The sequence below is a fragment of the Cheilinus undulatus genome, linkage group 19, assembly GCF_018320785.1.
Source record: "Cheilinus undulatus linkage group 19, ASM1832078v1, whole genome shotgun sequence".
Lineage (NCBI taxonomy): Eukaryota > Metazoa > Chordata > Actinopteri > Labriformes > Labridae > Cheilinus > Cheilinus undulatus.
This window is the reverse complement of record NC_054883.1, coordinates 32692323-32707833: the sequence shown is the minus strand read 5'-3', so window position 1 is coordinate 32707833 and position 15511 is coordinate 32692323. Positions and strand designations below refer to the sequence as shown.

Here is a 15511-nt window from a genome sequence, read left to right as displayed (position 1 = left end):
TGTAATTCCATATCAATAAACCTCCCCTTTTTTCTTTAAACTGACAAATTATAGCACAGACCACAATCTGAGAATTATTTTATTTATATATAATATGATAATCACAGCTTGCAGCCTTACAATGAAATTTTTTTAAATGGATTTTGAATCCAAAACAGAGTTTATTTTTCCATGAATCTTCCTTGTTGCTTTTTACAGCTTCAGTTGTTTTTTTTGTTAACCTTGCAAAGCAGGTGGATTTACCAGACTGTCATCAGGCAAATCCATCTTGCAAAGCTCTAAACCACTGGTTTTGTGCAATCAGTGTCATTTGACAAGAGCGAGGCAGTAGCTACGGGTGGGGTTAAGTTGCACTGTGAGCGATAGTGTAGCATTTAGCTTAGATGTAGCTGTAGTATAGCTGCAGCTTTATCAGAATGAGACCATTACGTTATTAAATAAAGGGCAAAGAACAGCACTGAAGGCTTTTCATAATGGAAAAGATGTTTTCGTTTTTCTGCCTGGAGAAGAGAGGGTGTAGCATGAGTCTGTATTAATGGTGGCTGATGGAGCGATTAGCTTGGGTGTAGCTACAGTGTAGCAGAAGCTTTATCAGAATTAGACCACATTTCTTTACTAAAATAAGAGCAAAGAGCCACACTGAAGACTTTTCATGACAGAAGAGATGTTTTGCTGCTCTGCAGACTTGTTTCAGCTTGAGTTTGCAATCATTACAGCTGGGGTTGTGGTACTGTAAGCCAGTGCATACAGTGGCTACCACCATGGTAGCTATTATCTAAGATGTAGCTGCAAAAAAGTTGTGGTTTAATCAGACCTTGACCACCTTTCATTGTTAAAACGAGAACAAAGAGCCACACTGAAAGCTTCTCCTTGCAGAGATGTTTTTGCACATCTCTTGGTAGGCTTGGATTTTAGCCACCAATGAGCTTCACCGTTCAATCACTGCAGCAGCACTAGCCTACAGAGCTCATGTTAGCATGTCTACCAACTGATTTTGTCTTGTCGTTCTGATTGGCCCATAACGAATGTGACTGATTGAACATTTATCCGATCACCTTCTGAGATATTTTTTAAACATCCTGATCTTACTGAACGCTTTCTATGGGAGGTTTTTCAGATAAATATATGCCCATGCAACATCTAGTATGTTAGGTTAAGAATGGACCTGACCAATCAGCTTCATTTGGGGTGAACAAGGCGGTAGATACAGGTGGGGTTTAGCTGTACTGGAGGCTGATAGCAATGACTGCCAGCGATGTAGTGTTTAGCTCAGATGTAGCTGTAGTGGTGGCAGTTTTATCTGAAGTGTACCAAAAGGGGGCTTAATGCCGCAACAGGGGTGGGTGGTAGGGCAAAGCATCTCCACCAGATGACTTCAGCACCGCAAAAGAGGAAATGAAGTACTTGCTGGGGAGAGCCTGGCCACACTTCTTCCTTTTGCAACATCCTACCAGTGTGTGATAGGTTTCCCTGCTGTTGCCTCATGCCCCGTTTATACGACAACGTTTTGCTTCGCTTTCGTTTTCGTTTCCAAAAAGTTCCACGTTCAGACTAAATGTTTTCAAAACGATTGCCGCTCACACAAGACTGCAGGAAACACCAAAAACAATGTAGTACACAAGCCAGGCCAGTAGATGGCGGTGTGATTTTCGTGCCTTCACCAGATTCTGACTCGACCCGTACGCCGTCGAAGGGCGTATGGGTCAAGTCAGAATCTGGTGCAGGCATGAAATACATCTCTGCTGATCTGCTGATGGTGAGGTAAATCAAAACTTTGTTGGAGAAGTACAGTTAAATTCAAAAGAGTGAGGAGCATGAACAGCACACTGGTGTCGGCCATCTTTGTTTTGGGCTTCTCGTCCGTGCATACATTATTAGCCTACTCACGCATGTTCATTTTCAGAAAGTGACATTTTCCCTGTTTACACAGAGTCAGGGGCGTTTTGAAAAACTTCCACTCTGGAGCCCGTTCCCAAAAAGTTCAGTTTTAAGGCACCAAAACCCCGTTGCTGTGTAAACAGACAGCTAAAACGCTACAAAACTTTTGTGTTTTCACTCGAAAACGTTGTCGTGTAAACAGGGCATCAATCAAGACAAAATTCAGATCAAAGCTGGACACTGAAAATAAACTGACAGTGTCAGTCTCCCAGCTGCAGCCAGAACCAGAGAAGCTCTGTAGCCCCAAATAAGACAACAGTAATGACTGAAATTATTGCAGGACTGGGAATATTAATCTTAAAAATGTTCACCAACTTTAATTTTCCTGAAATTTAGAAATAAAAAAATCCACTCTCTCAAAATATTAGAATATTGTCCAATTTGCAAAGGTTTCCTGAGCCTTCATACTCTCATTCTGGATCAGTTCACACAACCACAACCACTGGGAAGACTGCTGACCTGACTCTAGTCCAGAGGGCAATCACTGACACCCTCCACAATGAGGGTAAGCCAACAGAAGGTCACTGCTAAAGGCACAGGCTGCTCTCAGAGGTTGTATAAAAGCAGATTCATGGAAAGTTGACTGAAGGGAAAAGTGTGGTAAGAAAAACAGCACAATCAACAGGGATGAGCTCAGCCTTCAGAATATTGTCAAACAGAGCAGATTCAAGAACTTAGGGGAGCTTCGCAAGGAGTGGACTGAAGATGGAGTCAGAGGATCAAGAGCCACCACGCACAGACAGGAGATGGGCTACAAGTGAGTCCACAGTCAGTGATGGTTTTAGGTGTCATGTCATCTGCTGATGTTGGTCCACTGGTCTTTATCAAGTCCAGAGTCGACACTGTTAGCCGTCTACCTGGAGATTTTAGAGACCTCATGCTTCCATCTGCTGAGAAGCTTTATGGAGATACTGATTTCCTTTTCACCTGTCCACAGTAAAGCCTAAACTACGAGAAACTGGTTTACTGACCCTGATATTACTGTGTCTGATTGGCAAGCCAGCTGGTCTGGCTTGAACCCCGTAGAGAATCTCTGAGACACCGGACTTAACAATCCAGAGGAGCTGAAGGCTGCTGTCAGAGCAACCTGGACTTCATAACAGCCCAGCAGGACTCCAACCAAGACCCGAATGCATAAATGAGCACTTTGGGATCTAGAATATGTGGACATTTCAATTCTTGAATTAAACCACGGGAAAAAAAATAACTTTTTTTAAATGATATTGTTATTTTTTTAGATGCACCTGTTTTACGTCACCATGTAAATCTACAGTGGTCACACAAGTTACACAAGTCATTCCCAGTGAAGACTCCGTTATCAATTAGGATAAAATAACTACATTAAACTTCTTTAGATTTAAAAAAGCACTCTTATCATGCCAAGTACCTCCGGGTATCTGAGTTTCAGACTTAAAAATGTTAACCTACTTTAACATGCTTGGGATACAAACATTTTTACTGAATGTGTAAGGGAGATCGCCCTTTATATTATTTTTATGGTTGTGCTGAGGTGACCTGAATCGAGTCTCGTGCCTGTAATCCGATGAGCCTCTGTGATTGGACGGACAGACTGACTTGGCTTCATGAGCCTCTGAAACCCTCAACAAATGCTGAGCTGCGTCACTCACTTTAATCTGCATCAATGTCAACACATGCACACAGGAAATCAAGGGAGGTGGCCTTCAAAATAAAGTGAAGGTTTTCTGAAGGGCTGAGGGGAGAAACACACAATGAGTTTGGCTTTTACCTTTGCATCAAAGAACCTAGCAGCGACTGGAGAGGAGAATGAAACAGCCTCAGGACTCATGTGTCATGTGATGTCAAAGTTACACCTGTCTGCTCAGTGTTGGTTTTTAATATTCCCCACCAGATTGACAAAAGAAGAATAAGGGAGCTGGCTGAATGAAATTGGGTCCAAGATTAGGATGAAAAACAAATCTGTGGGTATTTATGTTTTTAAAAGCACACCTAAAAACAACCTCTTTAGTCTGGCTGTTAACTGAATTTTAAGTAATCATCTTAGTCTGTTTTATTTGTTTATATGTTATTTAATTCTATTTTAGTTTTAGGATTTTTTTTTCCTTTATTTTATATTTTTTTCCTACAATATTTTGCAGTTATAGTCTTGTATTTATTTTGTCATTTTGACAGGCTTTACAGAACTAGCTTTTAGTGTTTTAATCGACTATTTTAGCATATTTTAGCATTTGTTTCTGGGTTATTATTTCAGTTACTTCCTCCAATGATTTAATAAGCTCCTGTGTTTTTTCCTTAGCCCTTAATTAATAATAAACTATACGACATAAATCATTATATTCAACATAATATTGGATGATATATATAAATACATTTTATCTATGAAACAAAAAAATATTAAAGATACAGTGCATTACTTAAAGGAAAAAATAACACAACAATTAAGAAACAAACATAAACAAATAAACAAGCAAGCAAATGTGACAACAGTAATGATCACACATAAGCAGCCCGTTTAAAAAGGTATTATACAATTATATTAATACATAATATAAATAACTGATAGTTACCTACCTTTTGCATGATTGCAGGGCAGAGTTGGGGATGCAATCATGTATTGTTCTTTTTAAAATTTATTTGTTTGTATGTTGGCTGCACAGCAGCACAGTGGCCAGTGCTGTTGCCTCACAGCGAGAAGGTCCCAGGTTCAAATCCCAGTCTCATGGTTTCTCATAGAGCATGTTTGGCATTTCTCTGTTTTCTTCCTCCAAATTAATTCACCTGTTGTGTTAACTGGTGTCTCTAAATTGCCCATAGGCGTGAGTGTGAGTGTCACTGGTAGTTTAGATCTATATTTTTAGAGGGAGAAAGTAATCCGCGTCAATCCCTAAATCTACAGAACAAAAACAGCAACATCACAAAAAAATTCCAGGCATCCGTAGTAACTTGTAGTTTCCCCCCTTCTTGTGGGCCTTTATTTTGAAACCAGGGACCGGAAATCCTTTTCAGACCTGCTTGATTTGACACGTGATAGTCTCCAGGGCACAGGCTGCTCCATGGCAACGGCACCACTGATAGGAAAAGTTGAGATTTAATATTTTTTAACCTTTAATAAAAGGAGAAAATGACGAGTTTCTTTCAGAGTTTAACACCAGAAATAGAAGCGTTCTCTTAAATCAAAATGCCAGCAACAAAAGTTATCAAACAATCCGCGGTGGAGGCTTCGAGAACCGTAGAGAGGACGAAAGGTGTCAAAGTAAAGGCGGTAAACGGAGCGCAGAGTGAACTCCGAGTGCCCGCGGTGCGTAAAAGCCGCGCGTCAAGCTGCTCCAGATTTGAGGAGGGGGCCACCGCAGCGAGGAGAACGACCCTCAAACTGAGCCGTGAACGGAGGGCCAGGTCCAGCTCTAACACCCCAAGAAATAACCAGGACTGCCGGAAGACGACCAGCTCTGCGAGGAGCAACAATGTGAGCCAGAGATGTCAGAAGATGAACCCGTGTCAGAGGGAGCAGAGGGCGGTCAGAAAGGAGGCCAAGCAGGCTATTCAAAAGTAAGTTAGTGGTACAGGTGTGTGGTTTAGACAGAGGGGAGGCCAAGCATGCTATTCAAAGTGAGTTAGTGGTACAGGTGTGTGGTTTAGTCAGAGAGAGGCCAAGCAGGCTATTCAAAAGTGAGTTAGTGGTACAGGTGTGTGGTTTAGACAGAGAGGCCAAGCATGCTATTCAAAAGTGAGTTAGTGGTACAGGTGTGTGGTTTAGTCAGAGAGAGGCCAAGCAGGCTATTCAAAAGTGAGTTAGTGGTACAGGTGTGTGGTTTAGACAGAGGGGAGGCCAAGCATGCAATTCAAAAGTGAGTTAGTGGTACAGGTGTGTGGTTTAGACAGAGGGGAGGCCAAGCATGCTATTCAAAAGTGAGTTAGTGGTACAGGTGTGTGGTTTAGTCAGAGAGAGGCCAAGCATGCAGTTCAAAAGTAAGTTAGTGGTACAGGTGTGTGGTTTAGTCAGAGAGAGGCCAAGCATGCAGTTCAAAAGTAAGTTAGTGGTACAGGTGTGTGGTTTAGTCAGAGGGGAGGCCAAGCAGACTATTCAAAAGTGAGTTAGTGGTACAGGTGTGTGGTTTAGTCAGAGAGAGGCCAAGCATGCAATTCAAAAGTGAGTTAGTGGTACAGGTGTGTGGTTTAGACAGAGAGAGGCCAAGCATGCTATTCAAAGTGAGTTAGTGGTACAGGTGTGTGGTTTAGACAGAGAGAGGCCAAGCATGCTATTCAAAGTGAGTTAGTGGAACAGGTGTGTGGTTTAGACAGAGGGGAGGCCAAGCATGCTATTCAAAGTAAGTTAGTGGTACAGGTGTGTGGTTTAGACAGAGGGGAGGCCAAGCATGCTATTCAAAAGTGAGTTAGTGGTACAGGTGTGTGGTTTAGACAGAGAGGCCAAGCATGCTATTCAAAGTGAGTTAGTGGTACAGGTGTGTGGTTTAGACAGAGGGGAGGCCAAGCAGACTATTCAAAGTGAGTTAGTGGTACAGGTGTGTATTTTAGTCAGAGAGAGGCCATGCACAGGGGCGTAGCACAGGGGAAAAAGGATAATGATTACCTGGGCATACAGTAGGACGGGGCCCTTGAGAAGCCTGCAATGAAAAAATGTGTTTTATTCTATTTTTCTCTCAGTAATTATTGTCATTATGGAATCAGCATCTGCAAAATGAAATGGTTGACAGATTTAAATTTGTATCAAATAGAGTGAAATAAATACATGGGGGCCTCTGCTATTCCCTTAAAAACATCCAAATGGTATAGTCCAGTGCTGCTAAATAATGGAAATAAATTCAGTTCAACCATAGTAAAAATATTGCTCATCAATGGGGGAATTATGGTTCAAAAATACATTAAAATGCAGTGATAATGTAAAAAAATGATGCAAAGTTGTTGCTTGGCTAGCCAGTTGGGGGGGGGGCTTGTAATATTCTTTCTGGGGGCCCAAAATCACTAGCTACGCCCCTGGCCATGCATGCCATTCAAAGGTGAGATTACAGGTGTGTGCCTAAGTAAGGGGGCAGGAACCTATTAGGTGATGTTTGTTAATATTTGATGACAGTTTTTAAACACATATTTATTTCCGTATTTTGTTCATTTTCTTCAGTTAACTTGACACACATATGGGTTGTACATAATAACCATTTTTGAGAGACAATAACATGTTTGACTTATATACGAAAAGTATAAACTCAAATATTACATCTAAATGTAAATAACTACATCTAAATAAAATAAATAAATAAAATAAATAAAAAATCTAGATGTTATATCTGAACTTAAATATGACATCTACATCCAAATGCTAGGCCTATATATTAACTTACTTGTTAAACCTTCATCTAATTGTTAAATCTAAACTTGTATGTTGTATTAAAATCTAATATTTTATCTAAATCTGTGAAATCTACATCTAAATGTTCAATCTAAATTCATTTTTGTATCTAGATAGATACTTAGATGTCAAATCAAAATCCTAATCTAATGTTTTCTCAACATTTTTCTAAATTTTAATCTTATATCAAAACTGAAATGTTATATCTGCATATAAAACTAAGAATTACATCTAAATCTAAATATTGAATCTCAATGTAATAGTTGTATCTTAATCTAAATATAAGATCTTAATCTTGTATATCTTAGCCTAATGTTAAATGATTAGATACAAATCAAAATGCTATCTAAGTTCAAAAGTTAAATCTAAACCTAGATGATAAATCTGAAGCTAAATGTTACATCTAAAACTGAATGTTGTATCTACACTAAATCTAAATTAGAAATATGAAACTAAAAAATGTATCTCAAGTAAATCTAAATATTAAAGAAAAATGCAAACCAGTAATTCTTTGCTCCCCGAACAACCACTGACATTTAAATTTAGACGTAACTTTTAATTTAGATTCAACATTTAGATTTGAATTTGGCATTTGGGTTTATATTTAACATTTTGATTTAGATTTACCTTTTAATTTATAGTCAACATTTATATTTAACATTTAGGTTTTGTGTAACATTGAGATTTAACACTTAGCTTAAGATTTTACATTTAGAAAAACGGCACTGTCAAACGTTCTGAACGTAGATGTTGGGGCCATATTGCAGGAGAATACTTATCCTGCTATTCATATTTACACCATGATTCAAGCATTATATATAAACATATATGCATGTATTCATTTGTAAATAGTTCATGTATAGTGGACTTTTTTTACCTTAGGTCATAGTTTACCACTCCCATTCATTCAAGATGATAGGGGCTGCCATAAGAGTCCATCAGTATTAGTTAATCCTATTCAGACACATTCATATGCCACTGACGCAGCAGTGCAAGCAGTTTGGAGCTCAATGTCTTACCCAAGGACATGCCAACATGTGCATGCAGAAGCAAGAGATTAAACCCTCGACCTTCTGTTTGAAAGATGACCAACTCCAGCACTGATCCACAAATTTCCTGAATTGCAGTAAACACGGAAACAATATGATTCCTAAGTACAGAAGTTCATAAATGACATGCATCAGTATATTTAATTATACTCATTTGTCAAAAATTTCATGCCAATTTTATCTCAAGTTTAAAAAGTATATTTTTTTATACCAGCACCTTGTTGCAATGCGGTACCACAGTGGCTATAGAACATCTGAATGCTATTTGTTACCTGCTATAAAATAACAAAAGAAGAAGAAAACAACAATGTCGAGTGACTACAGATGTGAATGTTTCTTTTTAGAGATCAGGATCATTTGGCTTGGTTCTGTCACAGAAGTTGACTTTTTCAGCTCCTTCATTTGCTGACATTTTGGTTTTTCTGAAAGCAGACAAATTTATTTCTGTTTTACCCAGTGAGTTAAATCTATGCATGTATTTACTGAATTCATTTTTTAAAATTAGATCAGACCCAGAAAAATACTTTCTTACACATTGCTTTATATGAATAATAATAATATTATCAAAACTCCAATTCAAAAAAGATAAAATATGAATAAAAACAAATTACAGTGGTTTGTAAATCCTTCGGACCCATGTTTAACTAAAGAGAGCACAAGGACAAGATATTTAATTCTTGAAACTGATCAAATTTTGATTATTTTGGGATATGTACACACATTTTGCATGTGTTCCAAAAATGTTGGGACAGGAGCAGTTTGTCAACATGCAGCTGCAAAGAAATTAATATATCTGACGATCTACTGTCAATGATATTATCAAAAGATAAAATCTGTAGAAATCTCTGCACACAATCAGCAAAGCTGAAAACAAACACTGAATGTCCGTGACTTTTGACCCTTCAGGTGTAATGGAAATACAATGTGGGCTCAGGAACACTTCATAAAACTATTGGGAGTTAACACAGTGATCATTGGATCTACAATTGTGAGTGAAGATTCTACCATGAAAAGACAAAGCTATTTATCAATGACATCCAGAAGCCCCGCCCACTTCACTGGACCTGAACTCATCTAAGATGGACTGACCTAAAGTGGAAAATCGTTTTGTGGTCTGACGAGTCCACATTTCAAATTGTTTTTGGAAATAATGGCCACCCAGTTCATCAAGAGGAAAAGGACCATCCAGCTTCTGTGACGCTGTGGAGTTGTATTAGTGCCCATGGCACATGTGTGAAGGCAGCATTAATACTGACAGGTACAGGTCTTTGAGCTATGTAAGCTTCCATCCAGTCTTTTTCAGGGATGTTCCTGCTTATGTCAGTGTGACATTGCAAAGACACATTCTGGAGGAGTTACAATAGCATGGCTTCACAGATAAAGAGGGTGGGGCCTTGACTAGAATGCATGTAGTCCAGACCTGTCTCCCATTGAAAATATATGAAGCATTATGAACAACATATGACAGGGGAAATCTTGCTTTGTTAAGCAATTTAAGATGAGCATCTGGTTCCACTTTCAATACTTCAATATCAGAATAGCTTTAACATTGGGATATGCTGTCTTGGTACTGTATTCAGATTAATATAGGTTGAAAAGTATTTGAAAATCACACTTTTCTGTTGTTCTTCACTGTTTACTTTGTGTCCCAACTTTTCTGGAATTAAAGTTTGTACATAGGGCCTGGGCATATCACAGGGAGTCCTTGGTATCTCAAGAGAACAGAGTAGAAATGTCTGGATAAATGTCCTGCTAGGGCTTCTGTACCTCTGTAATCTAATATTTTTCCACACTTTATTCTCTGTGCTTTTTAAACTTGTTAATTTCTTTAAAGACTATTTTTAAAGCATGTCTGTTTCTTTGGACCAAATCAAACCTTGTTAAAGCTCAGCCTGGTGACTGTGAACAGTTCACTGGGATCATGTGTTTATTAAGACAGGTAGTCGTCCTGTTGTTGTCCGTCACCATCTGTTGCCCTGGATTAATCCTACCTGCTTTACTTTACCTCCCACTGTCCTCACAGAGCAGCAGGTGAACCACAGGGAACCTGCACATCGAGTCAACATCCACAACAGCACAAGCTTTTTTCTCTGTATTTAAGATAATATTTACTTATTTCATGTGTATTGTCATCTTAGAAATCTTGTGTTGTTTTATTTTTCTGCAAATAAATTCAAAACCCCTCCTAAATCTGAGAATTCTAGTTTTGAGCTCAGAACTTTAATTAATTTAGTTTATTTTCACTGGGAGAGAGCACATTTCTCACCTTGTTCAACTCATCTCAAATATGTTGTTTTTGGCTCCGCCCACTCAGACTTCTGCTCCAGTTTAGTCCCAATCTAGACAAATTTCTCTATATTTTAAGGTTTTAACTTTTAGTAAATTTCCTCTCGCTCTATGTAATGAAAGCTGTTTTTTTTTTTTTAAATTCCTGTCCACGTTTTGGACATTTTATGAAAATGATAAATCACAATTGTCTCAGAGCAGTAGGACACAGATTTCTCTCTGGTTAAGGAAGGAGCTAAAACTCTTGATATCAAAGAATAAATGTGAATGTGCTCTTCTGTTTCAGTTACAAAGCTTTTACCGTCATCCCCCCGAACCCAAAGAAAAGAAGAGAGATCCAGAGAAGTGAGTCCTCTTTCCCATGTTTCATCAGTGTTTTGTGAATCAAAAGGATGCATGTCATTGGTTTTCATGTTGGGTTTATACACATCTATTATGATTTGTGATTGTTTGAGCAGAGGCGGAGGCGGAGCTTGCTGCTTTAGAGGAGTTAAGGCTGAGCAGAGCAATGGCGTACGTCTCAATTAACCCCAGCACTGTTGGTGAGTGAAAATAAAGGATCATTTCCATGTTTTATTTTCTATATCAGTTATTCTTGTATTTTTAAACATGGGTGCCTTGTTGTAGTATATTTCTTTGGGATGTAACTGGCTTAAAGGTTAATGTCAGTATTTTTGATTTTGGGCCATATGAGGTACCCAGCAGTAGAAGTAGCATTAACCTCCAAAGGTTTTCAGTGAGCATTGCTCACTGGTTGTACCGGCCAGGAAACTAGGCTATACAGCAAAACAGATGGGTACAGCTTCTCCGCAGAATTTATTGAGTTTTTGGTAAAAAAATAAAATGGGCCAAAAAACAATGTTGACTCAAATGTATGCACTGTCAAAAAGATATTGAAGCATTTTGTTTTGTACCCAGAAAGCCTCTGTGTTTTTGTCTCTATTATGCAGTGCAAAAGCATGTAACCAGTAGCCAAAGCCTACATTGCAAAATAGTGACAATAGTGGGTAAAAAAAAGGAAATACTTTCTATTTTCTATAGTTTTCTATAGTGCATGTTTGAGCCAACATTGTTTTTTGGCCCATTTTTACCAGAAACTTCAGAGGTGAAACTGTACCCATCTGTTACGCTATATAGCCTAGCTTCCTGGTTGGTACAACCAGCAAGTCCTTGTTAACGGAGCAATGCTCACTGAAATCACTGGAGGCTAATGGCACTTCTACTGCTAGGTATCCCATACAGCCCAACTTCAAAAATACTGAAATATCCCTTTAATAGTACAAATTGGGCACAATTGCACTAGTTGATCGAAGCCACAAAACTGGCTCTAATGGCTGCAACATAATCCTCCTTGAATGCAAATATGTATGATTCACATTGATTGTTTTGCTACAAACAAAGTGAGATTACTTATAGGATACACAATATTTGATTTTTGCTTTTACAAATCCATTCTAGTCATTACCAAAATTGATACCAGCATATTAATGTAGTTCGGACCTATCTAGTCCTTAAAACACACTTGAAGTTAAAGGAATCAAGATTAATCATGAAAAAGACTCACTTGTACATACTGTACAGCCAATATTTACAACTGGTATAGTTTAAAGAATCAGGAGAAATTTTAATATCTTGTTTACAGTGCCTATATAAAGTATTCACATCCCTGGATGTTTTAGCCTTTTATTGGTAGTTTAAACCAGTCATGGTTAATATAATTTGGCTTTTTTTACCAAAAAGTTTTTTAAAAACTCTTAAATGTCAAAGTGTAAGCATTTTTTCTACAAAGTAATGTCAATTAAATTAAACATGTAAGATAAAATAAATGAATGCATAAATATTAACCCCCTTTAAAGTGACTGACCTAATTCAACAGAGGTCCAGCAAAATGGTGCCAGTAGTTTCATAGTTAGTGAAATGGGGAACACCTGAGTGCAGTGAATGTGTCTTAAGTGATTGTAGTATAAAGACACCTGTGTCTAGAAGGTCCAGTCATTGGTTAATCCGTATTCCTGGCTACCATTACACCATAAAGACAAAAGAGCACTCCAAGCACCAAGGGGGTGAATACTTTTTATAGGCACTGCATGTGGAAGTCTCACCTTTTTAATTAAATAAATATAATAAAGGAAAAGGGAGATTTTCCATCATCTAATTTTTGCGACGCCCCTGTAGAAAAGACAAGAAGTTTAATACAAGTATTCCCTATATTATGGCTGTAAGTTTTTGTCTGTCTGTCAACAGGTGGCTGCATGAGTCTGGAGGAAGTACGGTTGAAGCAGCAGCAGGAAATGATGAAAGCAAAGAGGAAACCAAAACCGGTAAGACAACCTTTGACACATTGACTCTCTTATTTTATATTTTCACATTTTACTATTTTCAAGAACTGTTGAATGTAATTAACAACTCATTCTAACATGTTGTTCAACCTTTGAATAAGCCAAGGGAAAACAAAATGTGCCCAAAAATCAGCAACATCAAAAATTATTTTTAAAAATGAAGGAAGAGAGGTGTAAAAACTGGGTTCAGTATACGTTCAAGTTTGCCTCATGGATGAAATTTTCATGAGGAAGAAAAGCTGGTAAAAGTGGATTTCATTTTTTGTGCTGCATGCCAGTTACTAGAGTTTCTGGGATCACAAAGCTATGTGTCTCTACTCATCATCTTTTGTTATTGTTTTGATAGAGAGCCATGCAATAAATCTGTACTGATCAACCCAAATCCTTACTTAAAACAATATTTTTTCAAGTAATTATTGTAAGGCAGTCTGGCTGCAGGGTTATTGTAAGGGTTAGGGCACCAAAAGTCAAAAGTTAAAAAACCTGATCTGCAAAGCCTGTTTACAAAATGATTAATAAAGCTGAGTAAACAGACTGCTTACACACTCTTATGCAGAAAACGTAGATTACATAGCTCTGTTAGCTTTGTAAGCTACATAGATAACAGAGTCGCAAAGCTAGTGGAGCTCAAGCTAAGCTCATAAAGCAGCTATATGAGCTACATGTCTACGTAGCCAAGTTAGCTCTAGTTACTTTTGCTAAAGCTCACTTTGCTATAGCTATTTTAGCTATAGATGACTAACTTAGCTACAAATAACGGTGCTTTGTTGCTAATGTAAAGCAGCTATGTAAGTTATGTAGTGATGTTATCTACCTAGCCACGTGAGCTTTAGCTACATTTGCTAAAGCTCACGTTACTAAAGCTAATTTAGCTATAGATGACTGAACTGTTGCAAATGTTTTTAAGCTTACAAAGCAACTATTTAAGCTATGTTAAGCTACGCATCCAAGGTTTCTTATTAGCTATGTTAGCTTTAGCTACATATGTTAAAGCTTACGTTACTAAATCTAACTTAGCTATAGATAACGTAGCTACGTTGCAAATGTGCATAAAGCAAAGTTTACAAAGCAAGTATTTAAGCTATGTATCCAAGTTATCTTATTAGCTACGTACACTTTAGCTACATATGTTAAAGCTCATGTTACTAAAGCTAACTTAGCTATAGATAACGGAGCTACATTGCTAATGTAGATTAAGCTAAATCACAAAGCAACTATTGAAGCTACGTATCTATGTTTTCTACTTAGCTGCAATAGCATTAGCTACATTAGATAAAGCTCACATTATTAAAGCTACCTTAGCTATAGATAACTGAGCTAGGTAGCTAATATAGCTACCGTAGTTTAAGCTGGGCTAACAAAGCAGCTCTTCAACCTATGTATCTATGTAATTTACGTAGCTACTAAGTTTACTAAAGCTCACATCGATAAAGGGTACTCAGCTACATTGCCTATGTAGTACCATTAACTACCGAGCAAGCGTAGCTATTTTAGTTTTATCTTAAACTAACAAAGCTAAAGCGAGTCACCGTTGGTATAAGTCCCTCTAAAACATGTCTATACATAATTTAATCCCAAATTAGACCTCTGATCTTCTTTTTTATTTCTGTATTTGTTAGTCTGTCATGTGGTTATTTCATAAAGGTAACTGCCAGAATTTCTTTGTGAAAAACGTGTTTTTTTTTTGTTTGTTTGTTTGTTTGTTTTTTATCTAAAACTGGACATACGTTGTACCAGCAAATTACAACATTTCCTTTCTGAGATATATGGGGATATTATGGGGTCTCGGATGAACAATCTGTGAAAATTGCCTTCAGAAATGTATGGTCTCTCAATTTTTCAGACTGTAAGAACAACAGAAAAACAGAAAACTTGACATTTACCCTTAACGAGTCTTTACGTAGCCTTTTGTGCATGTTTTGTTCCTTTTTAAACCAGTTCTTGTCTCCAAAGTTCATTTTGTTTGTCTTGTTTCAGATAAAGACACTGGTGATGGAGGAAACACCAGTCCTGGAAATCTGAGCGTGATCTTCCCTACTACAGTTTTTTCTTCTTTTTTTCAACAGAAATCTGACATTGTTAGACACTGGATCAGAACCAAAATACAAGATAAAGTTCAGCATAACTTTTTTAGCAAAAATCCTAACTTTACATTTGAAGCCTAACTCTGCTCATGTTTATTTTAATATTTAAGGACATTTTATACATAATCCTTTAGTATATAATGTGCTTTATAAATCAAAATGAACTTATTTGTATTTTAAGATATTTTGTTCTATCAGAATCTTATTAAACAGCCCCATTGTAATGTACAGAAACACAATGAAAAGTCAGACAAAACAGCAAAAGTAGAACCTTTATTTGTGTCAATTCTGGCCTTTGCTTGCACAGTCAGCTCATACTCTTCAGTCTTTCATAAAGCTCATAAAAAAGAGGACTGTGTAGATATAAAATGGTGTTAATGTGCTGCCATGGTTTGGTTCAGTACTGATGAAATAAATCAAATTTTGATAACACATGGCTTAAAGTTTCTTTTTAGGGGCTCCCAGCCCCTT

General features: G+C 37.6%; 1 protein-coding gene across 1 annotated transcript; it reads left to right on the top strand.

Moving 5' to 3' along the window:
• Positions 1-4944: 4944 nt before the first annotated feature.
• On the top strand, positions 4945-15472 carry zgc:194621 (uncharacterized protein LOC795037 homolog). The gene is made up of 5 exons (XM_041814395.1): positions 4945-5466; positions 10904-10962; positions 11076-11159; positions 12862-12938; positions 14934-15472. The coding sequence occupies exons 1-5, from the start codon at positions 5096-5098 to the stop codon at positions 14976-14978; spliced, it is 636 nt and encodes a 211-aa protein (XP_041670329.1). The 5' UTR covers positions 4945-5095; the 3' UTR covers positions 14979-15472.
• The last annotated feature ends 39 nt before the right edge of the window (positions 15473-15511 follow it).

What these genes read in the sequence shown, in the direction of transcription:
- zgc:194621 (XM_041814395.1), top strand. Translation starts at nt 5,096, where the DNA reads ATGCCAGCAACAAAAGTTATCAAACAATCCGCGGTGGAGGCTTCGAGA. An exon ending in AATTAACCCCAGCACTGTTG is followed by an intron (nt 11,160 to 12,861) that starts GTGAGTGAAAAT and finishes GTCTGTCAACAG; the next exon opens with GTGGCTGCATGAGTCTGGAG. An exon ending in CAAAGAGGAAACCAAAACCG is followed by an intron (nt 12,939 to 14,933) that starts GTAAGACAACCT and finishes GTCTTGTTTCAG; the next exon opens with ATAAAGACACTGGTGATGGA.